At 44.3% G+C, this 27,228-nt stretch overlaps 1 protein-coding gene across 4 annotated transcripts; it reads right to left on the bottom strand.

Annotated features, from left to right (window-relative positions):
* Positions 1 to 8,643: 8,643 nt before the first annotated feature.
* CRAT (carnitine O-acetyltransferase) lies at positions 8,644 to 27,160 on the bottom strand. Of its 4 annotated transcripts, none has more exons than XM_044664001.1 (14): positions 26,976 to 27,160; positions 20,680 to 20,943; positions 18,894 to 19,012; positions 16,910 to 16,963; positions 16,070 to 16,235; positions 14,974 to 15,148; positions 14,013 to 14,191; positions 12,877 to 12,977; positions 12,307 to 12,426; positions 12,007 to 12,129; positions 11,702 to 11,837; positions 11,407 to 11,469; positions 10,701 to 10,838; positions 8,644 to 10,529 (listed from the first exon to the last, which is right to left on the bottom strand). In XM_044664001.1, exons 1-14 carry the CDS (start codon positions 27,000 to 27,002, stop codon positions 10,314 to 10,316), a joined length of 1,881 nt encoding a protein of 626 aa, XP_044519936.1. In that variant the 5' UTR covers positions 27,003 to 27,160; the 3' UTR covers positions 8,644 to 10,313. The 4 variants fall into 4 exon arrangements, with proteins under 4 accessions (XP_044519936.1, XP_044519937.1, XP_044519938.1 ...); XM_044664002.1 differs by having other exon boundaries at positions 10,773 to 10,838; XM_044664003.1 differs by having other exon boundaries at positions 20,800 to 20,943.
* Between the last annotated feature and the right edge of the window lie 68 nt (positions 27,161 to 27,228).

Genomic DNA, 27,228 nt, shown 5'->3' with positions numbered 1-27,228 from the left:
TATGGAAAATGAATGACTTCAGTGTGTGATCTCCAAGGTGGCTGGAGTAGTGGAGCTCTCTATGGGATGTATATCTTATAGTGGTCCCCACTGAGGATGAAGAGATTCAGGGATAAACCACCTAGCAAATTAGCTCAGAGAATTTCTTACTAAGAGTGAGACTTCTCTAGCAGCAGGAGCTCTTTGATACCTATTTAACTGCAGGTATGTCCTTTGCCCTCTTTGGGCCCCAGTGTTCTCTTCTGTAAAATAAGGTGATAGCAGTCCTTACCTTTCTGATTTAATTCCAATGACCTCTCAAAGTCCATCCTTGAAAGTCATGAAGAAACCCTCTGCCTCAGGCCAGTGGATGACAGGAGGACACTGGGGAGATAGGACAGGAAACTGACACCTGCCTCCTCCATGCAAAGCCACAGCAGGCTGAGTCATTCATTGCACCACTGTTCATGCTGCTGGCTATTGTTCTTACCACTTGGAAGAGGCATGGATGGGAAGAGCTGTGTCTCCAGGGACAGCTGCCTTGCTAGCCCACATATATTGTTACTGGTGAAATTCAGGGAGATAGAGGCAGAGGCAATGTAGTTGGAGGGAAAAAACCCCCATAAAGAACATTGAATTAAAAGGAGTGGTGAGATGGTGCTCAACTTTGGGGATTGTTATTTCCCAAGAAGTACAGGAACAATCTCTGAAAGTCATTGTTCTACTTCCTTGCCAGGAAAGTCAGAATTTCAAAACTAGATTAATATAAAATAATAATGATGGCTGACTCACAGTTTACACAGCACTTTAGATCTCAGTCCCATTTTGAGCCAAGTAGTGCAAATGGTATTATCCCCATTTTATAGATCAGAGAGGGGAAATAACATGCCCAGATTAGGAAGCGGTAGAATGACACTCAAAGCTAGGCTTCTCAGATACTAAATCTAATTCTCTGTCCACCTTTGCCAAATTAGCCTGCCTATCAACCATAATTCTCCCTTCAGTTTTGGGTGGGATTTCTGACAAGCCAGTCTTCTGAAATAAATAGGTAGAAGTTTTTGTTTCAGACTGTGTGTGTGTGTGTGTGTGTGTGTGTGTGTGTGTGTGTGTGTGTGTGTGTGTGTGTGTCCAATGAAGGTTGGGAACTTTATATAGAGAGGGAAAGTCAAGTCCATGGTGATTGTTGGTTTCAGAAGCTGGAATCTTTTTGTATTCACATCCACAGAAAGAGATACCACTCTATGCTCCAATTTGGGCATTACATTTTTTTTTAAACCCTTAACTTTCGGTGTATTGTCTCATAGGTGGAAGAGTGGTAGAGGTGGGCAATGGGGGTCAAGTGACTTGCCCAGGGTCACACAGCTGGGAAGTGTCTGAGGCCGGATTTGAACCTAGGACCTCCTGTCTCTAGGCCTGACTCTCAATCCACTGAGCTACCCAGCTGCCCCATGAGGCAAGGTTTTTAATTGAGAAAGGGAGAAGGGGAGCCATGGGAGGGATGAAAAGGTTTGAAGTGGGGAATAGTGAGTTGATAGGGAAGTTTAGAATGATTGTCTGACAGCGATGAAGTCCCACTCATAGTGGACCCAGTTTGATTAGCTGAGTAGTTTTCTCCATCTTTGTTCAGAAATGCTTTGCATTATGTGGGGGCATGATGTGCCATTGAGTTGAAACTTAGAGCTTCTGACGGAGAATCAAGTTACTTGTAAAGTTCTGGAGGTTGAGCCCTTTGTAAAGAAAAGCTTTAAGAGTAAGTAGTTTACTACTGTACCCTTCAGGTCTTCAATCAGGGGAGAAATAACTGAGGCAGTTGACAAGATGCTGAATATAAATTTTGAAGTCATCTTGACCCATCCCCTTCAAGTCTGTCATGAGTTCTATAAATTTCGTCCTTTTATAGAACCATGTGTCACCCTCTTTCCATTTCTACTGTAGCCCTAATTCAGGTCCTTATCACCTCATTCCTAGATAATTGCAACGGCCTCATCATTTGTTTTCCTGTCTCCTGGGGGCTCTGCTCTATCCTGCCAGACTGTCAGTTAACCAGTCAATTAGCATTTAGTTGGCACCAGGCATTGTGCTAAGCAGTAGTGATACCCAATCCCTGCTACCAAGAAGCTCATAGTCTATCATGTTCTTTCTTCCTGGTTTTAAAATTTTTATTTATTTTAAAATGTATTTATTTTTATTTTAAAATATTTTTCCAGGGTTACAATGATTCATTTTCTCTCCCCTCTTCCTTCCCTCCTGCCAGAGCTGACAAGCAATTCCCCTGGGTTATATATGTGTTATCACTTGATACCTATTCTCATATTATTCATTTTTGTAATACAGTAATCTTTCAAAACCAAAACCCCAAATCATATACCCATATAAACAAGTGATAAATAATATTTTTCTTTTGCATTTCTACTCCCACAATTTTTCTCTCAATGTGGTTAACACATTCTTTTTCCTGAGTCCCTCGGGATTATCCTGGATCATTGCATTGCTACTAGTAGCACAGTCAATTACATTTGATCATTTCACAATGTTTCAGTTTCTCTATATGATATTCTCCTGGTTCTGCTCATTTCACTCCACATCAGTTCCTGGAAGTCTTTTCCAATTCATATAGAAATCAAGCAGTTCATCATTCCTTATAGCACAATAGTATTCCATCACCATCATATACCACAGTTTGTTCAGCCATTCCCCAAGTGAGGGATATAAGTATGAAAAATGATAAAGGCTTGTATAAATATATAAATTAGTATTTTAATTAAAGCCATGTTGATAGATAAAGTTATCAGACCACGCGCTTGTAAGCATTCAAAACTGCCGCCTCCATTTTGTTTCCTGTCTCTACCTCCCAAATCTGCTGGCCAAGACCCTGCTGGCAAAAGAGAAACCACTCCCTCCTAACCCAGGAGATTTAAGCTCTTCCCTGCGTCAAGACGTAAGCCTTCCCAAGCCCAAAAACCGGAAACGGAAACCCGTTGGACCACGGGAAATGTAGTTTGATACATTTCCCAAATTTCACTTTTACAGGGACACCCCCTCATTTTCCAATTTTTTGAAGAGCACAGCTATGAATATTTTTGTACAACTCTTTTATTATCTCTTTGGGGTGCAAACCTGGTATAAATAAATTTGTAATCTCTTTCTTAGTAATCAGTAGACTCAATTCCCTTCCCCAGTTTATTAAATATTATTTATTAAATAAACTGGAGAAGCATTTCCTTTCCTAATCATAGTTAATCATATCTTTCTCTGTAGTAAATCTTTTAATTTCATGTGATTAAGTAACTATTAAAACTACCAAATAAACAATTTATTAGCAAATGAAATCCTTAATAAAATGAAGACAGATATTTAATTACAACATGTTTAGGCTGTGAAAAAGATCATATCCAGAATAACCTCCAAAGCAAATAACTTCTCTTTACTTTCAGAAATACAATTTCACCATTAATTTCTTCCCAAATACAAGTTAATATCTCTCAAGATCCTCTTAATTCTTCCTAAGAGTTAAATTCAGTCTCAGGAAATGAGTTATGTTAGACCTTTTTCTAGTCATCACAGGAAACAATCTTTCTAGAATACACAGTAACCGAAAATTCCTCATAATCCTTTCATAGAATTCTCTTTATGATCCTTCCTTCCTTCCTTCCTTCCTTCCTTCCTTCCTTCCTTCCTTCCTTCCTTCCTTCCTTCCTTCCTTCCTTCCTTCCTTCCTTCCTTCCTTCCTTCCTCCCTTCCTCCCTCCTTCCCTCCCTCCCTCCCTCCTTCCCTTCCTCTTTCTTTCCTCTTACCCTCAATCTTAGAAATACTATGAATTGGTTCCAAGGCAGAAGAATGGTATGGGTTGGTAATTGAGGTTAAGTGATTTGTCCAGGGTCACACAGCTAAGAAATGTCTAAGGCCAGGTTTGAATCCTTGGTTTCCTGTTTCTTGGTGGAACTCTTTATCCATTGAGCCACTTAGCTGCCCCTTTATTTTATTTATTTATTTTTTTGAATTGAAAAATTTTATTCAGTTGACTTAGAATGTTTTTCCATGGTTGCATGATTCATGTTCCCTCCCTCCTTTCCTCTCCCCTCTCCCCCCCAGCGAATGAATAATTCCACTGGGTTTTACACATGTCATTGATCAAGACCCATCTCCATATTATTAATATTTGCATTAGGGTGATCACTTAGAGCCCACATCCCCAATCATGTTCCCATCAACCCATGTGATCAAGCAGTTGTTTTTCTTCCGTGTTTCTACTCTCACAGTTCTTTCTCGAATGTGGATAATGTTCTTTCTCTTAAATCCCTCATAACTGTTTTGGATCATTGCATTGCTGCTAGTAGAGAAGTCTATTACATTGGATTGTACCATGGTGTATCAGTCTCTGTGTACAATGTTCTCCTGGTTCTGCTCCTTTCACTCTGCATCAATTCCTGGAGGTCTTTCCAGTTCACATGGAATTCCTCCAGTTCATTATTCTTATAGCACAATAGTATTTCATCACCAACAATTCGTTCAGCCATTCCCCAGTCGAAGGACTTGATTTTCCAATGTTTTGCCACCACGAAGAGATAGCTGTCCCTTTATAATGCTTCTTCATAACATAACAGTTCTCAAGGAGAAATAAATTTCTTCTCACCTTTTAAAAAATTAAAATTTTTAATGAATGAAAATCTATTTTCTCTCCCTCCCATCTCTCCCCACCCATTGAAAGAACAAAACAAACCAATAATAAAACCCTTGGGAAAATATGCAAAGTCAGGCAAAACTAATCCCTTTGTAGGCATGACTAAAAAAATGGATTTCTCAATCCCTGAGTCTATCACCTCTGTCAGGCAATAGTGGTAAATTGCATATTTCATCATCTCTTATCTCTCTCTCACAGGGAAAAGTACCTTCTTGCCAGACAGTAACATAGTAACTCCAAACTGCTAGTTCCCAATGCCTTTTCTGCAACATTACATTTGGCTTTTAAGAGATACCATAACAGTATATATAGTCTCGGTGGGAGAGTTTAGTGAAACAGGTGCTAACAATACTTTAAAACCAATTTCTGTGTACATTTAGCCTAGTTTAGTTAATCCCTTTATTTGTTCATCTCTGTATTTGTGTAAATACATAGTATGAATACTGTTTTTGGTTCTTATTTCTTTTCATGTTACTTTCTATAGACCTTTCCAAATTTTTTTATATTCCTCATATTTATCAGTTATAATGGCATTCAAGTATGTCAGATAGAAAGCTGGTCTGAAAATTGGAAGATGGGTTTGGGTTACACCTCTGACACACCCTGGGTGTGTCACCTAATCTTGCACTGCACTCTAGGCCAGAGGTATCAAATACAAGGCCTGTGGGCCCCATGTGACCCACAAAGACTGCCTGAACTAGGTTAAAATGTCATTGGGAACTATTTAACAAAATAAGTAAAGATGCAATAAAATACAGTACATTTGAAAACTAAGGCAATATGTGTCCCATATTGGGATATCCGATAAGGGATCCTTATGGATGGTTTGTTGTTGTTTGTTGTTTAGTTGTGCCCTACACTTGGGTTTTCTTGACAAAGATATTGGAGTGGTTTGACATTTCCTTCTCCAGCTCATTTGACAGATGAAGAAACTGAGGCAAACAGAATGAAGTGACTTGCCCATGATCACATAGCTAGTAAGTATCTGAGGCTGGACTTGAACTCATCTTCCTAACTACAGGTCCTGTACTCTCTCCACTATACTTTCTAGTTGCCCTCAGCATGATTTAGTGGCTCCAATTTTATTTGTGTTTGACACTCAGACAATGGATAACTCCTAAAGTTCCTGAGAAGAATGCCAACCTGCATTGGGAGGGCATTTTCGGGAGTTTCTATACCATTGAAATCACAGGTCTAATTCTTATCCCTAATGGCATTGTAGTATTTAATGACAATGTTATCCCTTAGTTTATATTCAGTTATTTTCACTGTTGGACATAATTTGATTTGCTTCTAATGAAATGACATATAATCATGTTTTACATATTTCTAACAAAATGTTCCTGAGGATACTTTTAGGATATATTTTCAATGGATTGCTGAGTTTAAAGTTAAGACTATTATTTTTGGACTCTTATTAACTGTTAGATTGTCCTCTATAAAGATTCTACTAATTTGCAGTTCTATCATCAATATGAGCATATTTGTTTCTCTACAACTTGGCTAACATTGAATTTTGTCTCTTTTAGTTATTTTGGGCAGAAAACTTTCCATTATATGTCATCTACAGGCATAGAACTGAGTACATACTAAGTGCTGATGGTCAACATTCATTGATTTGGCATTGGAAATTCTCACCTGTTAGACTAAAGGACTATGTGAATGGAAAGGAAACACTAAGCATATGTGATTTCTTTATTGCTAAGCCTATTACCCAGTTTTCACTAGGGACAGTGGAGGTTTACAGGATCATAGATTTAAAACTGGAAGAGACTTTAGGTCCATCTAGACCAACACTTATTTTATAGATGAGGGAAATGAGGCACAGAGGGTGATTCAGTCAAAGCCACATGGAAAGAACTGGGATTTGAACCCAGGTCCTTTAGATTGCAAATTCCATGTACCATTTTATCTCACTGTCTGCCATGTTGGATGGACCCTGTTTTGTCTTCATGATCAGATGAGACTGGATAGGTTTGAGGTTGTAAGGTATAGTGGGAGGACTTCAAACTCTCAAGGGGCTTTGCTCTGGGATAACAAGTCAGGATGGGGAAGGGTAGCTCTATCTTAGAGTGTCAGAGTTATTGCTACTTCTCCCTAACCAGAATCCTTCATATGTTGAGAACTGGCCTAGTTCTGTCCTGACTGGAATCTTGTACAATAAGCATTAGCAGTCTTAATCTCTTGGCTAGGGATGGTATTTTTTTTTTTAAATTTCTGCTCATCAAATACTGTACTTTGGCAGATTTTCTTGCATGCAATAGAACATCATGAGAAATAGTGTGGCATAGAAGTTTGGAATAAAATTAGGTCTTTTGATATGTTCCTGGAGTATATAGGGTCTCCCTCTTTCCTCTCCTTCCCATCTCAAGAATAGGGGGAATGCTTTCTCTCACATAAAACCATGGACAATCAAAGCTGAAAGGTATTTTAGAGACCCTTCAGTCCTATACCCTCATTTTATAGATGGAAAAACCAAAGCCCCATTGATATGCCCTCTATTTGTTTAATTAAAAAAAAAAAACAACAACCCTTGCTATCTGTCTTAGAATTGATACATAGTATGGATTCTATGGCAGAAGAAGGGCAATGGGGGTTAAGTGACTTGCCCAGGGTCACACAGATAGATACCTAGGTCTTCCTGACTCCAGACCTGGCACTCTATCCACTGTGTTACCTAGCTACCCCTTGATATGTCCTTTAGTGTTCTAACCTTAGAAGGGCACAGGACTTGGAGTCCTAAGCTGCTTATATCCATGAGACCTTGGATGAGTCACTTAAAAGCTGTATGCCTCCATTTCCTCATCTGCAAAATGGGAATATTGTAACTATTTTGCCAGCTTCACAGATTTATTACTGAGATGATGACTCTGAAAGCACTTTTGTAAATGTGAAGTGCTATACATGTGCTTTACTATGCTTAAACACCAGAACATACCAAGGGATCCATGCATCAGGAAGGTTTTTTTTGGTCGCCGTCGTCATTTTGTTGTGAAACTAAAGCCCCTCTCAAAAGCAATGGGATGTGATAGTGACATTTTGTATGTGCTGGACACTAAATACATTTGTTCAAGTTTAATTCCCTTTAGGGTTTGCTTTTAGCAAAACTGAAACCTCTGAGGTTTGTCTTGTCTGGTTCAGGACTACCTTTGCCTCCCAGGCCTTGTCTTGGGTCCTGTTCCTATAGGGCCAGCTGCCAAGTTAAGTTATAGCAAGTAACAACAGCCTAAGGAGGTTTTCTTGAAGCCCAACAACTTTTTTTTCTTCTTCAAAACCTTTATCTTCTGTCTTAGAATCAGTCTTATGTATTGGTTCCAAGGCAGAAGAGTGGTAAGGGTTAGGCAATGGGGTTAAGTAACTTGCCCAGGATCACACAGCTAGGACATATCAGATTTAAACCCAGGACCTTCCATCTCTAGGCCTGGTTCTTAATTCACTGAGCCACCCAGCTGCCTGATAACTTTTAAGAGATATTGCAATGCATCTACTTTATGAGAATTACAGGCAGGGTTGTAGGAAAGTGATTTTTAAGTTCTTCTCCAATCATACCTTGTTTTCCATGGTTGGCCAAACCATATGGAATCTGCTTTTTCCCACCAAGACTTGATTCATGAACCTTCCCCATACCTTTCCACCCAGAATCCCCCAAAAGCCTTTTTCAATACTTTCAATACAAGCTTAAAAGGCTGTACCACCTCCCAAAAGCCAGCATGTGGCCATGTCACAGTATTGGTGATCTCTGCACAAGAAAAGAATTGTATACAGATGGATCGCAACCTATATTAGTAAAGGGAATGCCCATATCAAGATTATGGATCCATTGCCATAAATTGGGTTCCTTAAGAACATGGATGTTTTTTTCTTCTCTCCTACAGAGCCAAGCAAAGGGCTCAGAACATAGTATTAATATTCAATGAATGAGTTCTAGAGGTTGGCCCAGTGTGTTCTTCAGAGTAAGGCTAAAATCATACTTAGGCAGGAAGTTGAGTTTGTCATGAGCATAGAGGCTTCCAACTGCTTTATTAGATAGAACTAACACTGTCCTGCCATTCAGAAGGCAATTTGGTAAGATATTGGCCAGTTCATATTTTTTTCCCCAACATAAGGTACTTGTGTTTGCTTGTGCTTGGAAAGACTATGGGGCTGGGATGCAGAGAATCTGGGTCCTAGTTGAAGCCTGGCTATGTGACTTTGGGAGGTACTTTACTTTTCTTAAGGGACAGTTTGCCCATCTAAGGGGCTGGAAGCATAAGGTTTGTTGAACTGATGGCTCCCTACTGCTTCCACGATAGATGGGGTTGTTGGGAGAACTGGATTAAATGGAAGTACTTAGTTCCATGTTCCCTTCAACCAGGTCAAGCTTCTTGGAGGAAGGTTATACAACTGAGGTGGAATCTTTCTTTTTTCCCCTTGCTTCTTTATGGCCGGCATTATGAAGACAATGCTGGAATATGGATGAGGGGAGTTGGCAGCCATTCCTGTAGCAGGTCCTTGTGCTCCATGCAGTTTTCCAACAGATTTCCCTTTTATTAGTTTCCACATTATTATTATACAATCATTCACAATGGATCAGGTTTCATATAGACAGAGCCAAGGGGCCCAGGGAGCTAGCTACATTATCAAAGATAGTGTCTGAGCCATAACATGAACAATCAAATTCATGCAAACCTGGGAGAGAGTGAGAGTGAAGTGCTTGATTGATTCCCCTCTCTCTTCTGTTCCCTTTCCCCAGAGGCTCCAATAAGACTCAAGCCTGGCTAGTTCTCCAAGACAAAGTCTATTATCCCCTGACTACCCTCCATAAATTGGGGATTGGGGTGAGGAGGAGGAGGGCCCCAGCTTGAGAATAAATAGACTGTATTTTCCATCCACCATTCTTTCCATCCACCATGGGGGCGGGGGTATTCCTTGTAAACAGTGCAGATATACTAGGCTGCAGGAGTATTATCTTTCACAAGACTGTTCCTGGCTCTCTCTCTCCAAAGACAGAGGATCTGGAGGGAGGTGAGGCTTATAGCCACTGTTAGATACAGCCCAGACTTGGGCTAATAGCTTAAGAATTCCTATGAGAGATAGCACCAGGGGCTTTTTCCACCACTGGCTAGGGATTAGGGAGAGTGAAGAACTCCTAAAAGGGATGGGGCCAACAGAGAAAATGATGTTATTGAAGGCACTTGATTTCCAAAATCCAAACCTAGTCCTGGTCCCAGTATACCAGAGGTGGCCAAGATACCTCAATGCCTCTTCTTAACTATAGCAGTAAAGAAGCTGGATGATGAAGATCACAGGCTAGACTTGGTGCTGGCCCTGAGCTGGGGTCTAGAGGAGAGAGATCCCTCTTGTGTTGGGCCCATGTGGAGCTGTACAAGATGTAAGGAAGAGCTGGGTGGGGTGGGATGTGAGCCTATATCCCAGGAGGGTTTTGGAAATGAGGCTTCAGAAGGAGCAAAAGGTAGAAGAGATTAGGTCTAAAGTCCTGGACAGTGGCAGAATTGGCTGGTGTGGATGCTATGCAGTGCCAGGCTGGGGACTTGGCTTTGCTTTTGCCAGGAAGGCCTGAGACCCCAACAGTTCAGAGGCCACTGGTAAGTCATACCCTGTCCATCTACTCCTGTCCTTCCCCCAGAGTCTCTTCTCTTGAGCCAGAGACAGCTCACAGCTTGGCCCGTGGGTGTTCCTGCAACAAGGTACGTAGGTCCAGCAGGGCCTTCTCCAAGTAGTGCGCGAGACGGGCAGCATTGGTCTCAGCACAGCTGTTGAAGGCAGAGATTACAAAGTTGATGTGTTCAGCCATGGGGTTGTAGCAGACACCGTAACCATCAGGGACTACTGGTCCAAAGCACATGACACAGTCAGTCTTGGCAGGGACCTAGAGAAACAGAAACAGAGCTGAATTCTAGAGAGGTAGCAGGCAAGTGGGAAGTCCAAGTTGTTTCTTCCATTCTGACCCAGTTTTTTTCCCCCAAGTGCCCCTGGGCTGGGGTTCACAGTGAGGGGTGGCAGTAGTGGGGGTTGTGAGAGGAGTGATCAGTAATCTCACCTGGCTGGTAGAGAGGTTAAAGTGCATTGCAATAGCATAGGACGTGTCCATGAAGATCTCAGGGATGCTCACTAGTTCCTCGATGGCCTGAAGCTTTAGGCCCAATAGGTGTCGGTCAATGGCTTCCCCTTTGATAGCCTGGGAGAGATGAGGGACAAGGGAAGAGAGATATAGAGAGTATGGGGGACAGAATGACTTGCTGCTGAGGCCCATTTCCTGGGGGCACAAGGGGCTGGCCTTTAGTTGTAGAAGAGGGTTGTGATAAAGGAGACAGGAAAGAGCCTGAAGAGAGGATGATTACCCACAGTAAGCCAAGATCATGGAAACTTGAACACAGGAAGGGATCTGAGAGATCATATAATCCAACCTTCCTGTTTTATAGGGGAAGAAACAGAGGCTCAGAGGTTACTTGCCCAAGGATTCTTGACTCCTGATCCAGGCTATACATTTCTGGATGGCTGTAATCTTGTCTCCTACTTTTCTATACCCGCTGTTCTTAGCAGAAAGCTTTGGGCATAGCAGACTCCCTCCAAATGTCCATGGAATTAATGAATGAGTCAATGAAAAGTTAGCAATAGGGGCACAGGATGTTTAAGAGGTTAAGAGGGAGACATGCTCTGGCCCAATTTGTACTTTCTAATTGAAGCCTTTCCTTCCCAAGGGACCAACCCTAGAGGAGGAAAGGTAGGCCCCAAAGTCCACTCACCCTGTCAGTGTATGATCTGTGGGACATCACAGCCTTCCTCAGAAGCTCAACCTTCATTTGCTCCTGCAGGAAGCAAATGGGTCAGAGAGGTATGGTGGCCCTGGCTGGCTCTCCTGGAGGGCTAGGAATGGAAACTGGGCTCTATACTTTGGACCTGGGGAATTCCAAGCAGACTCAGAGGAGCTCAGTAATTGCTTTGGATTATGTGGGGGTTCAGCATGGAGATTCTGATCTAGGAGTTGCTAGAATTTAGGGGTGAACCACACTCTCCCATGCCCATTTGGCCCTGACTCACTGTCATGTCAGCACTGTCCATGGCTTTCACAAAATTGAGGGAATCAGTAGAGTTGGAACGGATGGTGTCAGTCCGGCCCAAATGGAACATTCGGAGTGAAGCACTCTCATACGTGGAACAGGACTGACCATAGATTCTGATGGGGAGGGTGAGAGGGAAGGACTAGTCAACCTAAACGGCATTTTGGGTTCTCTCCCAGAGACCCCAGTGTTATATTTAATCCCCATGGAGCCACAGCACAGCTCCGCAGCCTCTTTCCACCTCCCCCAGGCCATGTTCCTACCCTGGTTGAGGGAATGTCTAACCTGTAATAGGCCAGCTGTAGGGCCATCTGGATGAAACCATCTGGGCTCATCTTCTCTGACTTGGGGAAATTCTTCCCAAAGTGATGGAACACTAGCACTGTAAGGTCCAAGTCCTGTACCATGCTGGAGAAGGAGGGCAGGAGGAGCAGGGTGAAGGAGATCTCAGAGAGGGAAGGGCACGTTGGGGTTCTAGTAAGGGAGATCTTGAGCATGGTTAGGGACATGGGGCGGAGAGGTTATTCCTCCCCTTAGCAAAAGAAGGCCTCTAGGGCGGAGGGGCTGCTTCTTTCAGGAACTTACATGTTGAGGTTCTGCTTGGCCTTCTCGATGTCACTCTTAACCTCAGGGGTGATGTTAAAGCGCAGCTTCTTGGGCATGGGTAGGGGAATCATGGGTGACCTCACAAGCTCTGGCTTCTTCCTGTGAAGGAGACTAGAACCTTAGTCCTTATCCTAGGCCCCCCGGGGCAGGAAGAGAATAGAAATATCAGGATGGGCCCTATCCCAAAGCCAAGAACAAAGGTGCATAGGCTGGGTCTCTTTTATTTTAAGTGGGGAGGGGAGAAGAAAAGAAAGGGTCTAGGCGTCTGAGGGGAGCCCCCTTCAGCCCTGGAGGGCTGAAAATTGAATGACTTTAATACTCATGAAGAAAATGGGGCAAAAATTTTCTCAGAGAAAAATTTTCTCAGAGAAAAATGTTCTTCCTCCTTCTCAGATCAAACCCACAAAACAGTGATCTCATAACTGTGTGCCACTGGTCACAAGGGGAGTTAGTAGAAAAGAGTGGCTATGACTCAGCATCAGCCAACACCACTTTGGGAAAAAGGCTGCTGTTCTACTTCCTAAGTTAATGAAAGGGAGGGTGCCTCACGTGAACTCCACGATGTGGTCCAGGAGTGCCACGATGGGGGGGCCCTCTGCAGCAGCATGTTCATACACAAGTCCACAGGAGCCATCCTCTGCCACTACAAACTGGAGAATGATGGAGAAACTTGTTAACTCCAGGGCCAAGAGAGCACCTTTCTTCTTTACCCCTTGGGAAGCATGTGCTTCCAGATCTCTTTCTCCATCTAGCTATTATTCTGTATCCTCTCCTGGTCTTGGCCAGAGGCAAGGGGAGCTATGGAACCCTGGGAGAGTCACTTAACTTTCTAAGCCTCAGCTCCCTTCTTGCAAAGTAAGGCTAATGACACATATTGCTTTCTTAACCAAGTTGTTTTGAGAAAAGTGCTTTATAAAGCTTACTATTTTTGTGACAAAGGGCTTGGCTAGGCTGCCCCAGACAGGTGGTGGGGTGTTGACTGAGGAGAGGGAGATGAGGAGTCTTCTGTGTACTGTATTGTAGGGAAGAGTCTACTCCAGCTTCCGGAAACCCTTGTGCCTCATAATGACAGGTTGATTGGTCAGTAATTACAGCAGCGATGTCTGCATCCCTGGAGCTCAAAGTACTTTATGAGCTGCCAGGTCCAGAGGGAAAACAGTGAGCTGACACTGCCCCAGGCTGGGGCTGGGCACCAGAGGGGAAATCTGTCTGAGATACAGTAGGGTCCAAAGATCTACTAAAACAAAGGAGGGGCATCTACATGAGTGGCACAGGCCAGGAGAACATTTTGTTGTTCAGTCATTTTTCAGATGTGTTCAACTCTTTGTGACCCCATTTGGGGTTTTCTTGGCAAAGTTATTGGAGTGGTTTGCCATTTCCTACATAGTACAGTGGAAACCACCCTGGCATGGGAGTAAAAAGATCTAGGCTGTACTCAGCTCTGCCACAAACTCCCTCTGTGATTCAGGACAAACCTCTCCTCTCTGGGGTTCAGTTCTTCATCTGGAAGAGAATCGGACATGGATAGGTCCTTTAAAAAATGTTTGCTGAATTGAATTGTCCCAGATCCCCTTTTTGAGGCTAGGATTCTGAGATCTGAGTTTGGGCTGAGATTTCCTCTTCTTTCTTAAGGAACATCAGGAATTTTGCTGGATGGATTAGTGAACCAACCCTGGGACCTCTACCTGAAGGGTTTTATCAAACCAGCGGTTCCCACTGTTTTGTTTGCTGCCTCCTCCATGCAGCATCTGGCCAGCCACCCGGCTCTTGTAGATGTCCTCTGAGACCCGGGGCATAGGCGCATCCAGGCACACAGTGAAGATACTCTTCTGTATCGAACGGACTGAAGCCTTGTTTGTTTTGTCTGTGAATCAGGTGGAGAGGCAGAGGAATTGAGAGAAGAGAGAATGAGTTGTGGGTCAGGGAAGTGATAGGAGGATTCCATGTCAGGGACACTATCATCAACCAGCAAGCCTTTACTAAGTCCCTATGTGCGTAGGCCTGTACCAGGCACTGTGGAGGAGTGAGAGGTATAAAACACAATCCCTGTCTTTAAGGAACCTTTAAGCCTAGTTGGGAGGACAGCACTTATGAAACCAGAGTGCTGACATGTGGCAGGGAGTTTAAGTAGGAGGTCAGAAGAGGGACAGGCCACTCTGGATGAGGGTGGTTAGAGTAGGCTTTAGGGCCATATTTGGACAGGCAGAAGAGGGCAGGGAGATAAAAGCAAAGCCCAGAGCTGGAAGGGATGTTAGAACTCCCAATTTTCAGATAAGGAAACAGAGGCCCAGAAAGGTTAAATGGATTGTTCAACAAGTGGCAGTACTAAGATTTGAACCCAAGTGTTCTGCATCCAAACCCAGTGCTATTTCTACCATACTGTGCTATGGCAACAGGAACCACTGTGGGTTCTTGAAGAAGAGATTCGACTGTCCTGTTTGTTGGGAAGAAAGCCTGTCTCTCATATGGTCCAGGACTAGAGGCTAATGACACTTATAGACACCTCACCCTATTCTTTGCCCATTTGGGAGCCAAGGTAACAGGCCTGGACAGGTCCCCTCTCCCTTTCCTCCTATCCAACCTGATTCTTGGCCTTCTCTGGGGCCATAGGGAACAGGGGACAGGGAGGAGCTTTCTTGCCCAGACCTTTGATGAGGTTATTGTAAGCCTTGGCCCAGGTGTTTCGGTGATTGGTGGTAAGAATGCCAATGGGCTCCTTGTTGGTCTGCAGGGACGAGTTCCAGATCTTTTCCAGTTGTGTGAAGATCTGGTCTGCAGTAAAGGGTGTCCCATCACTGTGGTACACTTCCAACTCAAAAAACTGAAGGGAACAGAAGAGTGAAGAAAGGTGCGATGAGTAAGGAGAAGGGAAGGTTGGGCTAAAAAGGTCCTTCGAGACTGCCAGTGAGGCAGAACCTTCTGAGGGCAGGGATGGCCTTTTCTGAAAGTGTTCCCACTGTCAGAGACAAAGCTACTCCTGGGAGTGGGGAGACAGGAAAAAAAAGACCAGGTTTCCTGTGTTCCAGGAGCCAGACAGCTACAGTTCTTCAATGACTCAGGAGAACAAGAAGACCAGGGAGCTACAAGACCCGAGGGGCACATTCACATAGTGTTCATACTGAAGGCTTTTCTACACCCTCTTGCTACTTAGATTAGATCCTGGGAGTAGTCACCTGGCACCAGGCTTTCTTTCCCTCCTCCCACACTCACTGCCCTCAGGCTACAGGTTGATTTCTGTGCCAGTCTCCACCCTTGATATTCATTTTAAACAAAATTTCCCCTCTTTGGATGCTATTGGGGGCCTAGTTTGCCAAGCACCCTAAGGATGGACCCACTTATACAGGGATGACCTAAGGGGAAGCTGAGGTAGGAGAAGTCCAGGACTCCAGAGTCTCAGTGGAAAAGGGAGAACATGCTTGTTTAGAAGAAAGAAGCTTATTTAGATAGCAAGAGCAGTCCCAGAGCCAAAGGGATGGGGAAGGTCATACCCCTCCTCCTGGCCGGTGGCCCTTGTCTGAGAGAAAAGTACAGGACAGCTTTCTTAAGTAGGATGGGAGAATCCTTCATGATTCTAGACCCAGAAACAGCTTCTCAGGGTTGGGGAGGATACAAGCAGAATTTGGGTTCTCTCCATGCATTGGAAAAGAGTAACAAGCAAGTGCCGATGACTTCCCTCCTTTCCTCCCAGCTCACCCCATCCCCACTGCCTCTGAAAGAGGCTAAGCACCACTCTAGGTCAAACCTGGAAATTGTGCACAACGGTGATATGTATAGGGGGCTTAGTTGCTCTGCTGTAGTTAACAACCGAGTCATGCTTGGGACCTGGGATTCGGCAGGATGAGAGGATCTGGTAGTACTGGTTCATACACAGTGGTTTTCCTCCGAGATATTCCACTGGCAGAGTCTCACTGGAAAGGGGAAGGTAGGGATGGAGATGGGTCTGGGAGATGGGTCATTGGGGCACTAGGGAGACAGAGGACCTGGATGGGGCCATTTGCTCCTGAATCCCTTACATTTCCTTTATTCATGAGTCCCAGGACCCCTTTCCTGGATGCTTAGTGTGTCAAGAGGGGAGCCTGGGTGGGGAGTTTATATAATGATGTTCTAAGCGGCAATGTTTTAGAATTCTATGAAATCATTTTACCCTTCCCAGGAAAACCCAGCAGAGGAGACAATGCAGATTATTCTAGATGGTGAACCCAGCTGTCCTGATTCCCGGTTACTGGGTCCCACTCCTCCCAACTCAGGAAACAGGAAGTGAAACTGACCAAGGTTGGGAGAATTCAACCACCCCCAGCCCACTGTTGGGAGGAGGAGAGAGCTCAAAGGGGAGGGTGGCTTCAACAACAGTTTGAACTGTAATTAGGTTGGGCGCCCAGGCTTGGGGAAGGAGGCACAGTTCTGGGTTCCTGAATTAGCAGAAGATGATGACCCTGATTGTTATCATCATCTTCACTCTAACCCTAAATATACTATAGATTACTAGTTGGTGGAAGGGAAAGAGGAAGTGCCTATGGGGTTGAGGACATCTGGATGGGAAGAGGAGAGATCAAAGGGCAGAGATGGCAAAAAGCATGCTCACTTGTCAATCATGGCCTTGAAATCCAGAGCTCCTTCTATGAGTTTGGCAGCAAACCTGCAGGGGCCAATTAGAGATAAAATTCAGACAACCAATAACAATAATACTAGATCAGAGGAGAGGATCTCAGGCTTGGCACCTTGCCTTACCACAAGTTGGCTAAGGAAGAAGATGTATACATGGTGGGTGGAGAAACTTGGCAGGTGAGAAGATGGTTTGGCACGGTAAGAAAAGCCCCATACTAGCATATATTTTGGTATCAATTCTGTTACAGATTAAGTGTATGATTAAAAATAAACCATTACTCCATCTCTGGGTCTTGGTTTCCCTATCTGTCAAATGAGGGGATTAGATTAGATGATCTCTATAAATCCTAGGTCTAACTTTCTATTGTGCCATGAGACTTGGCTCCTGGAGAGAAGCCCTTAGCTCCCCTTCTATCAGAGTTCTTTTCACCTCCAATAGCTATGAGGAGCCTCAGTTACCCCTGGCCAAAGGTGCTGGCTAGGAGAGGAATGTCTCAAATCACTCCTGATATATCAGAACCTTAAGAAGAAAGTACAAGGGCTTATGTCTCTGAACTGCAGTCAAATGGGAAGATGAAAGGAAGTTGTTAAATTCTGTAACAATGATATACCCTATTCCAAAGGGCCAATCCAGGAAGGGAGGAGGTATCTTTTCCCCCAAATCTTGAGGAAGGGGCCAGTTAGTGGCTTACTATGATTTCTGTCTTCTTTCTTTATCCTGCCTTGATTTATTAAGAATTTATAGCTGATACCACTGCTGGGTTTGTACCCAAAGAGATAATAAAGAAAAATGTTTGTACAAAAATATTTATAGCTGCACTCTTTTTGGTGACAAAAAATTGGAAAATGAGGGGGTGTCCATTGAATGGGGAATGGCTGAACAGATCTAATGTTGTTGGAATATTATTGTAATGAAAGAAATGATGAACTGGAGGAATTCTATATGAACTGGAAAGACCTCCAAGAATTGACGCAGAGCAAAAGGAGCAGAACCAGGAGAACATGGTACACAGAGACTGATACACTGTGGTACAATTGAATGTAACAGACTTTTCTACTAGTAGGAATGCAAGAATCCAGAGCAAGGCTGAGGGACTTATGAGAAAGAAGACTAGCCACATTCAGAGGTAGAAATGCAGAAGAAAAAGATATGATTGATCACGTGGTTTGATGGGGATGTGATTGGGGTTTTGATGTTAAAAGATCACTCTGCTGCAAATATAAATAATATGGAAATAGGTTTTGAACAATAATACATGTATAATCTAGTGGAACTGCTTGGGACGGGGGAGGGAAAGAACAAGAATCATGTAACTGTGGAAAATTATTCTAAATTAAAAAAAAAAAAGAATGTATGGCTACAGTCTACCTCCACCTTCTGTTGTCCTTCATTCACACAGAGCCCACAGTGAGGTATGAAGACCAATCCGAAATTGGGCACCTGTGCCTTTAAGGGGCTCAAGTGGTTAGGCTAGGCAGGGGATCCCTACTGATGAGTATTTTTGTACAGAGGCAGACTAGAGTTGAGTGCTGGAGCAGGTGATAAGGGCTAAGTATGGAAAAGGTAACCCTGTACAAAGGCTGTTTTTGAGAGGCCAGACACAGCGGGTTGAGTTTCAAGGCAGGGGGAGGAGGGTCAGCCAGACATATGATAGGAGGGATAGAAAGACTTTGCCTAAACTCAAGGAAGCAAAACCCAAGCCCAGAGGAATGTGCCTAAACTCCAAGGGAGTGTGTGTGTGTGTGTGTGTGTGTGTGTGTGTGTGTGTGTATATGTGAGTGTGTCTGTGAGAGTGTTTGTGTGTGTGAGATGCTTGAATCATGGGCTGCACTGGGGAGGGGGCCCTAAGGTAGCTAGAGATCTAGGCAGGCATCCTACTCTGCTCTAGAATGATCCCACCTAGCTTGTTCATTCCCTCTCACCAACCCATGTCCCTTCCCTGAAATACCCTTTCACTCACCGAAGCTGACCCTGTGAATCCACAAAGTCTTGTTTGGGGAGCACCAGGCCTGGGCTAGAGTGGATCACCACAGGTTGTCGGTACTGGAGGTAGGCAGTCTTCAGCCACCACTCAGATAGCTGGGGAAGGAAGGAGAAGGGCAGATGCCTGTCACAGACCAACTGGCTAGGACCTGGAGCCTCTCACAGGAAGCAGTTGAGGCCGAACTTTATGCCACTCAATCTGGAAACCCTTGATACACTCTACCCAAATCCCGGTCTTAGCTCAGTTAACTCTCCCTTATCCACAAGTAGGTTATCTAATTTGGCCCAGTGGTCCAATGGGAGTGCTCCTGTCTGGAGTAAGGCGGTGTGCGTGTGTGCGTACACACACACACACACACACACACACACACACACACACTCGCATTTATCGTGAGGGTTGCAGTTTGGGCATTCACACACATGCACTCACATTTATCGTGAGGGTTGCAGTTTGGGCATTCAGTCTCTAAAAGGTTTGCCATCACTGTTCTAGGACTTAGTCTAAGGTATTGTCCATGATGGGCCATTAGTAAACATAGACCGATTGATTGGCAGATTTTTTTTTAAACCCTTACCTTCCATCTTGGAATCAATACCATGTATCAGTTCCAAGGCAGAAGAGTGGTAAGGGCTAGGCAGTGGGGGTTAAGTGACTTGCCCAGGGTCACACAACTGGGAAGCATCTGAGGCCAGATTTGAATCTAGGAGCTCCTGTCTCTGAGCCTGGCTCTCAATCCACTGAACCACCCAGCTGCCCCCTGATTGGCAGATTTCTTATGAAATGGGCACTCTAAGGGAGCTAATCTTGCTGGGATCCAACATTAGGATAGGAATTGGCATGGAGTCTATCTGAATCCTAAGTAAAATCTCTTCCTGACTCTGTGCTTCAGTTTCCCTCATAATTTCTTCTTCTCCAGAAATAAAGAGGTTGAATTAGATAAGTCTCTTTCAGTTTTAAAACCTATAATACTATTAGCTCACCATCAGTCTGCTTCATGGGGTCTTCAAAATGTAATCTAGAAAGCTCGATTAATATGAATAAGCTAGAACTAGGGGGAGGAGAATCCTCCAGTCACAGAAAATACAAAACACAATGAATCTCAAATGCCTTGCTCATAAATGTAATGTGACAGTGAACAGAACTTCATTAGAGGTAATCAGAATACTTGCATTCTAGTCCCAACTCTCCACTAACTCACTGTATGACACTAGGCAAGTTTATTTCTCTAAGACTTAGTCTCCTCATTTATACAATGAGGGGTAGGTCTTGATGATCTCTAAGGTTCCTTCCAATTCTAGAAGTTTATGATTCAGTTTATGAATTATTACCATGGGAACCACTGTACTCATCAGGGTTGGGGAGGCATTGGCTATCTCTCTGGTAGACACAGGCAGGGGTCTGGGCTTAGGATCTGTGGTTAGAAGCTCAAAGAGAGTTAAGAAGCAGAGAATCTCTCTGCTTTGGAGCTTCTGACTTTCTAAGTCTCCCAACTAACTCCCAACCTGGTGCCTCTTGGGTTGTGCCTCTGGATTTCCCAAAGCTTGAGAGAGAGGTGCTCCCCGATGTCAAGGTTGAGTGTCTGGGTCAAAAGAAGGATGGAATGGTAGGAAGGCTCTGAGCTAGGGAAATGGATGGGGTTAAAGGTCAGAGGCCATAAAAGTAGTAACTCCTGCTACTCAATAAGAGGACAAGGTAGTAGGGAGTAAGATTAGATGTGGGCACAGAGAGGAAGCAGCCAACAGCCCTTTCCCATCTTACATACCCAGTTGTCTGTCTTCCTGGCTCTTCGTTCCAGGCTCTTCTGCAGTCGCTCCCCTACGCCCCCTGAACTCCGGAACTCATCCACTAGATGCTTGGTGTTATTCCATTCCTCCTCACTCACTATGGGCTGTAGAATTTGCAGGTAGTGATCCAGGGTCTGCTGCAAGGGGGGCACTGGCAGTCGAGGCAGGGAGTTTTGATGTGCCTGAAACCTGCCTGGCACCTTCCTCAAGGAGACTGGTTTGAGGAAGCCCAAAGGCTTGATCTGTAGGCAGCAAAACATTTTCTTAGATGTTAGAGCTGGTAAGGATGCCTTCACAATACAACTACTGCCACACAGGTAAGAATTCCCCAACTATCCAAAGGTCCTGAACAGGGACCAGCCAATGCATTTATGTCCTCATCCAGAGGATACACAGGGAAGCACCTGTACTGCCCCACCCCTTTCCCCCAGGCCAAATAGGTGTTCCCGCCTCCGAGGGGCTGGAAGGTGCCTGGCTGAAGATGGGAAGAGTCGGGGAAGGGTGTGGTAAAGCCTGGCCCCACGTGTAGGAGTTGGGCTGAGCTAGGGCCACTGATCTTGGCACTGAGAAGGGAACTGGGACTATTTACCTGTCTTGAAGAAAATGATTGCACCTGCCTCACCTTAGGAGTAGGAAAGCTGAGAGGTGACTCCTCTTTTCTGCCCTCCTGTTCCCCCCACTCTACCCATCTCTTAGGTTAAAAAATATGACAGGAAGGCATGAAAAATCAGAGGAAGCCCAAGGGTGAGTGCTACCTATAGAATTAGTGACATAAGACCCTTCCCCAGAATGCTTTCTCTTTCTGTCTTCCTCAGGCTGACAGGTACCTTTGCTGGGGGTGGGAAGAATGATAAAGCAAAAGAGGATATTCTCAGTGTATATCACTTGTGCTTTGAGACATGGAAAAGGAAACCCTGTAGGGGATGAATGCCAAAGAGATAAAACAATGAATAAGCCCGGAGAGATTGAGAGAGGGGAATAAAAAGATGTCACTGATGATGGCTTGATATCGTACCTTCTCTCCCTGCTGCTGCCTGTCAACCATGGCGGGGTGAGGCTCTGAGCTCAACCTGTTTGTCTGTCTGCCTCAGGTTCAGGCTCTGAGCCTAACCTGTGCTAGCATTCGAACGAACAGATGGACGGACGGACCGACAGGTAAGACCTAGTGAGTGAGCAGCCACCAGCCTCCTGGGCTGGAAAGAGAAGGCAAGAGCCAATTTTAGGAGGGGCGGAGGGTTAAGTTGACTGGTTTTCCGTTGCTGTTCCAACATCCTTGGCTGTGGGGAGCTCTGGAGGAAACCTGAAACAAGTGTTGGGGTGTAATGTATGTGTGAGGAGAGGATTGAGAGGGGTGGATCAGGGGTGGGAGTAGATCTGCCTGGAAAACTGCCCTGTTTCCTTTTTGAGCTGACTCTGCTCTATGCAAGTTGCCTGTGACATGTGAAAGGAAAAAATCATTTGTTTGATTTTATTTGGGCCTGTTGGAATGAGAAATTGCCATGGGGAGGGGTGCAAAGAAAACACTTTGCACTGTGGGAATATCCACTGTTCAGTCAGGTCAGGATTCTAAGGGGATACCTCGATGGTCCATTATCTCCTAAACAGCGAAGGGAAGGATCCTGGTGGCCAGAGATCCTGGTTAACCTCTCTTGCTCTCTGAGAAAGCTGGACTTCCCCAAGGGGCTTCTCTATAGTTAATATGGTGGTAGGTGCACTGATCTCCAAATATGAATTCCAGCTAGGTGGGAATGGGACAAACACATAAAAAAAGGAACATGTTTGCCATGAAATTTTGCTTGATTCAGGTAGCTTCCTGAGTAGTCTTGGTTAAATCCTTTCACCTTTCAAGTGACTCTTCATTTTCCTCCTTTGTAAATCATTTCATTATGTAGACTATATGAACTCAACACTCCTTTCCAGCTATGACAGCCAAAGATTTAGAGTAATAGCTTCTGAAGTGTTGTGGAGATGTAGCCTTGGAGGTGAGGGAGAAGGAGGAAAAGAGGAGAATTTCATTCAATTCATTGACACAAAATTTTATCAGAGGTTCATTATATGTAAGGCATAGTTTAATTGCTGACAATTCAAAGATGAAAAAACCTTCACAGTATTTACCCCAAAGTGCTTATAATAAGACATGTACACAAATAACCCTGAGCTAAGAGAAAAATATGGTATGTGTAAAGGAGAGACCCAGAATTCTATAAAAAATTTGAAGGGAGAGATTACTTTTAGAAGTGCAACCGAGTTCAATGAAATGAGGCTAGTGGAGGAAGTATCACCTGAGTTTAGCCTTAAACATAATATAAAGGGCATTAAAGTGAGATAAGACTGAAAAGGTAGATTGGAGCCAGATTGGGGATATACTGGAATGCCAGGGTGAGGAGTTTACACTTTATTTGTTAAGAAACAGGGAATTGCTAAAGGTGATTTTGAGTATCTTTTGAGTAATCATTTGTATTATGTGGGCAGCTAGGTGACACAGTGGATAGTGGCCAGGCCTGGAGTCAGGAAGACCTGAGTTCAAGCCTGGCTTCAAATATTTAGGAGATGTATGAACGTGGGCAAGTCACTTAACCCTGTTTGCCTCAGTTTTTTTAATCATCAAATGAGCTGCAGAAGGGAATGGCAAACCACTTCAGTATCTTTGCCAAAAAAACCTCAAATTGAGTCTCAAAAAGTCTACATGATAGAATGAACACATATGACATGGTTAGAGAGTAGTGCTTAAGGAGGACTGCTTGGCAGTGGTAAAAAGGAAGACTGAAGGCAGAATGACTAAGCAGGAGGCTTTTGCAAACTGTTCATATTTGAGAATGATAAGGGTCAGCACTGGAGTGTGAGAATGGAGATACAGAAGTAGGGATTCTTTGTGCAGAGGTGGTACTGTGAGGCTGTGAGAGGTAACAAGATTGCCAAAGGAAGAAAGATAGAAAGATTTAGAATAGGAGAAAGGACAGGCCTAGGGGTACACCCACATTTAAAGGTGGGAGGAAGATGAGGTATCAAAGGTGATAAAAAAAAGTGGTTGGAGTAGGAGGAGGACCATCACTGTGCAGTGTCCCAGAGGCCAACAGTGTGAAATGCCATAGAAGATGAAGACAGAAATAAGACCATTGGATTTGGCAATTAGGAGATAATATGTGATTATCGAGGCAGCAGTTTCAGTAGAGTAGTAGCATGGCAACTAGGGTGCAAGATGTTGATGAATAAAGAAAGAGGAGGCTTTTGAGTGTTGGTGGCTTTGCCTGGCTTGGAGAGTTTTTGAGGAGCCAATGGGTTCCTAAGTGTGGTCAAGACAGATGCAGCCAAACTGCTTGAGAAGCCAGGAGAATTTCTGCTTTCTGGAGAAAGAGGCTGGGGACTCTTATTTTGGCTATTTTAATAGGCTCTTAATTGTGTTTCCAACCTCTCCCTCTCTTAATATATCATTCAAAGAGATGACAAACAATCTTCATTATAGACTAAGTCACTCTCCCACTCAAAATCCTTCCTTGGTTCCTGACTGCCTCTAGGATAAAATATGAATTTTTCTTTGAAGGGAATATAAAGTACTATCAGAGGACAGTTTGCCTTTAATTTGCCTTCCCAGCTTTATTGAACATTATTCCCTTTCACCTACACTGTCAGCCAAACTGGATTACTACTTCTTTCCTAATCTTGTCTTTCACTCTTTCTTCTCTGTGCATCTGTCATGCCTAGAACACACTCTCTCTCTCCATCTTTACTCCAATCTTTCCCATTTTAGCTCCAGCTCAGGTGTTATCTCCTTTGTGCTATCTCCTATGTCTCCAGCTCAATGTGATTCCTTCCTTTACAGATTTCCCCCAGGTTGATTTGTGTGGGTGCATATGTATTTATTTATTTATTTATTTATTTTAATCCTTACCTTCCTGTCCTATGTATTGATTCCAAGGCAGAAGAGCGACAAGGGCTAGGCAATTGGGGTTAAATGACTTGTTCAGGGTCACACAGTTAGGAAGTGTCTAAAGCCACATTTGAACCCCAAAACTCCCATCTCCAGGTCTGGCTCTCTATCCAACTGAGCCACCTAGCTGTCCCCCTGGGTCCATTCTTTACTCATAACATATTCTATTTTGTATACAGGTCAAAATACCCCCACTAGACTATAAATTAATCCATGATAAGAGACTATGTCCTTTTTCATCTTTGACTTCTCTGGCCTGGTGTAGGGTGGATATTTAATTAATGATTCTCAAATTATAGACAGTTGTCCATAAAACATTGCATCATTTGGCAGTCACTGACGCTATTAGGCATCCCCAGTCCCTCCAAGCCAGAAAGCATTGTTTAATCAGTTTTCTCAGAAGGAAGCAGGAGATATTAATATAGATAGCTCAAGATATTATGAAGGAGTGGTACAGGAAAAACATCTTTCCAGAAATATTGGAGACATGGTTACCTTTCTCTGGGGACAACAGAGCAGAGCCTGGTGATATCACACTTTTAGAGGGTGGGTATAAGGATGAGGAGAGGGTGCAGCACCTTGTGTCTCCTTATGACCCTCTTTTTCTTAAATTAACTGCAAAGGGGCAGCTCTGGTTAGAAGGTGGAATTATGGGTGAGTGAATAAGAATATTCCCTAATTTCATTAACAACTTTTAGTGTCTTTTAGGGGTTAATTTTATCTGAAAAGACAAACAATTTGGGAGACAGGATCAGAAAAACTGGGGGCAGTTAGGTGGCTCCATGGATTGAGAGCCAGGGCTAGAGATGGGAGATCCTAGGTTTAAATCTAGCCTTAGCCACTTCTAGCTGTACAACCCTGAACTAGTCACTTAACCCCCATTACCTAGCCCTTACTGTTTTTCTGTCTTGGAATCAATACATATTATTGATTCCAAGACAGAATGTAGGGGTTTAAAAAAGAAAAAGAAAAGAAAAACCAAAACAGAACATGCTAAGAGCATAGAACTCTTTCTGAACTCATAGGGTATTAGAGCTAGAAGGGACTTCAATTGAATAAACATTTATGAAGCACCTACTATGTGTCAGGCACTGTGCTAAGTGCTGGGCATATAAAAAGAGGCAAAAGATAAGTCCCTGCCTTCAAGGAGCTTAATTTTAATGGGGGAGACAATATGGAGTTATATACAAGGCAAGCTATATATAGGATAAATAGGAAAGAATTAAATGAGGGAAAGCACTAGAATCAAGAGGGGTTAAGGAAGGCTTTCTGTAGAACACAGCATTTTAATTGGGACTTCAAGGAAGTCAGGAAGGTCAGTATTCAGAGTGGAAAAGGGACAGTGTTCCAGGCATGGGGGGACAGCTAGAGAGAATCCTCAGAGCTGAGAGATGGAATGCCTTGTTCTCCAAACAGCCAGGGGGCCAGTGTCACTGGACTGAAGATTGGGTAACAGCTATAAGAAGACTGGAACAGGTAGGAGGAGGCAAGATAGAATATTAGAGCTAGAAGAAACTGTAGAGCCTATCTAATGCTGCTCTCTCATTTTCAGTTAAGACATGGGCCGTAATTGCCAATTTCAGAGCTGGACAGAGGAAAAGGGAAGTTTTCTATAGACATATCCCTGAAGTGTGGTTCTGCCAAACTCCCAGACCCTCACTACCTTTTGCATATTTGTCCATATATGCACGTGAAGTCAAAGGCTAGATTGTATGCTCCTTGAGGGCAAGGTCTGTTTTACTTTGTCCTTGTATTCCCCAGTGTCTAGCACATAGTAAGCACTTCGTAAATGGCTTCTTAATTGAGTGATTTGACATCTTTGGCTTCTGGGTCTGTTTCCCCAGTTGTAAAATGAAGAGTTGCGCTAGATGGTCTCGAAGGTCCTTTTTCAGCTCTAAGAATCTATGCCTATCACTCACAGCCAGAGGGGAGGAAGGGATACAGTTGCTTGTATAATCTTCCGGGAGAGCCCGGTTGAATCATTCCTCCCGGGGCCTCCTCATCAGCTCCAGTTTCACCTGCTGCGTCCCAGCCAGATGGGTCATCCAGGCCGTAAGCACTACGTCCCAAATGACTCTGGCCGCGCTCAAGACGCGGGGGTCTGGGTCAGGTTCACTCCCAGCCTCCCAAGCCCTCCAAGCAGGCCCTCCCAGTACAGACGGGAACTGCGTACCGCTAGCTCCTTGGGCGCAGCTCCTGGAGACATCGCAGCTGGAGCTTTCCAAGGTTCCATCGCCCTGCACTGGATCGCCACCTCCCTCGGGTGCCCCCTCCCTGGGGATCTCCCGGTTCTGTTCCTCCTCCCGACCTTCCCTCGCCCCGGGCCCCCCGAAGGCACGCACTCACCACGGTTCTAGCTGCAAAAGCCAGCATCTTGGTGACCCTTGGACTGGCCGCTCCACCCACCTCGCTCTGTCCAAAGTACGGGCGCCTCCAATAGCTTTTGTACCACTTTGCACTCCCTCCTAGCTTCGGCCACCCGGGCCAAGGGCAGTGGAGGGTAGGTCGCAGAGCCACTCCTGCTGCCGAGGTAGGGGAGGTGTCCCCTCCCTTCCCCCGGAGAAGGAAGAGGGGCGGAGACGGGGCTCTTGGACGACGG

This window comes from Gracilinanus agilis, chromosome 2 (genome assembly GCF_016433145.1).
Source record: "Gracilinanus agilis isolate LMUSP501 chromosome 2, AgileGrace, whole genome shotgun sequence".
Lineage (NCBI taxonomy): Eukaryota > Metazoa > Chordata > Mammalia > Didelphimorphia > Didelphidae > Gracilinanus > Gracilinanus agilis.
The sequence above is the reverse complement of the archived record's forward strand: the minus strand, read 5'-3'. Positions and strand labels throughout refer to the sequence as shown.

Excerpts from the sequence above, each read along its gene's own strand:
- CRAT (XM_044664000.1), bottom strand. The coding sequence starts at position 26,862 with ATGGAACCTTGGAAAGCTCCAGCTGCGATGTCTCCAGGAGCTGCGCCC. Across the intron at positions 16,964-18,893 it reads GATTCACAGGGTCAGCTTCG|GTTTGCTGCCAAACTCATAG; the intron begins GTGAGTGAAAGG and ends TGGCCCCTGCAG. Across the intron at positions 11,838-12,006 it reads CTACAGCTGGCCTATTACAG|AATCTATGGTCAGTCCTGTT; the intron begins GTTAGACATTCC and ends CCTCCCCATCAG.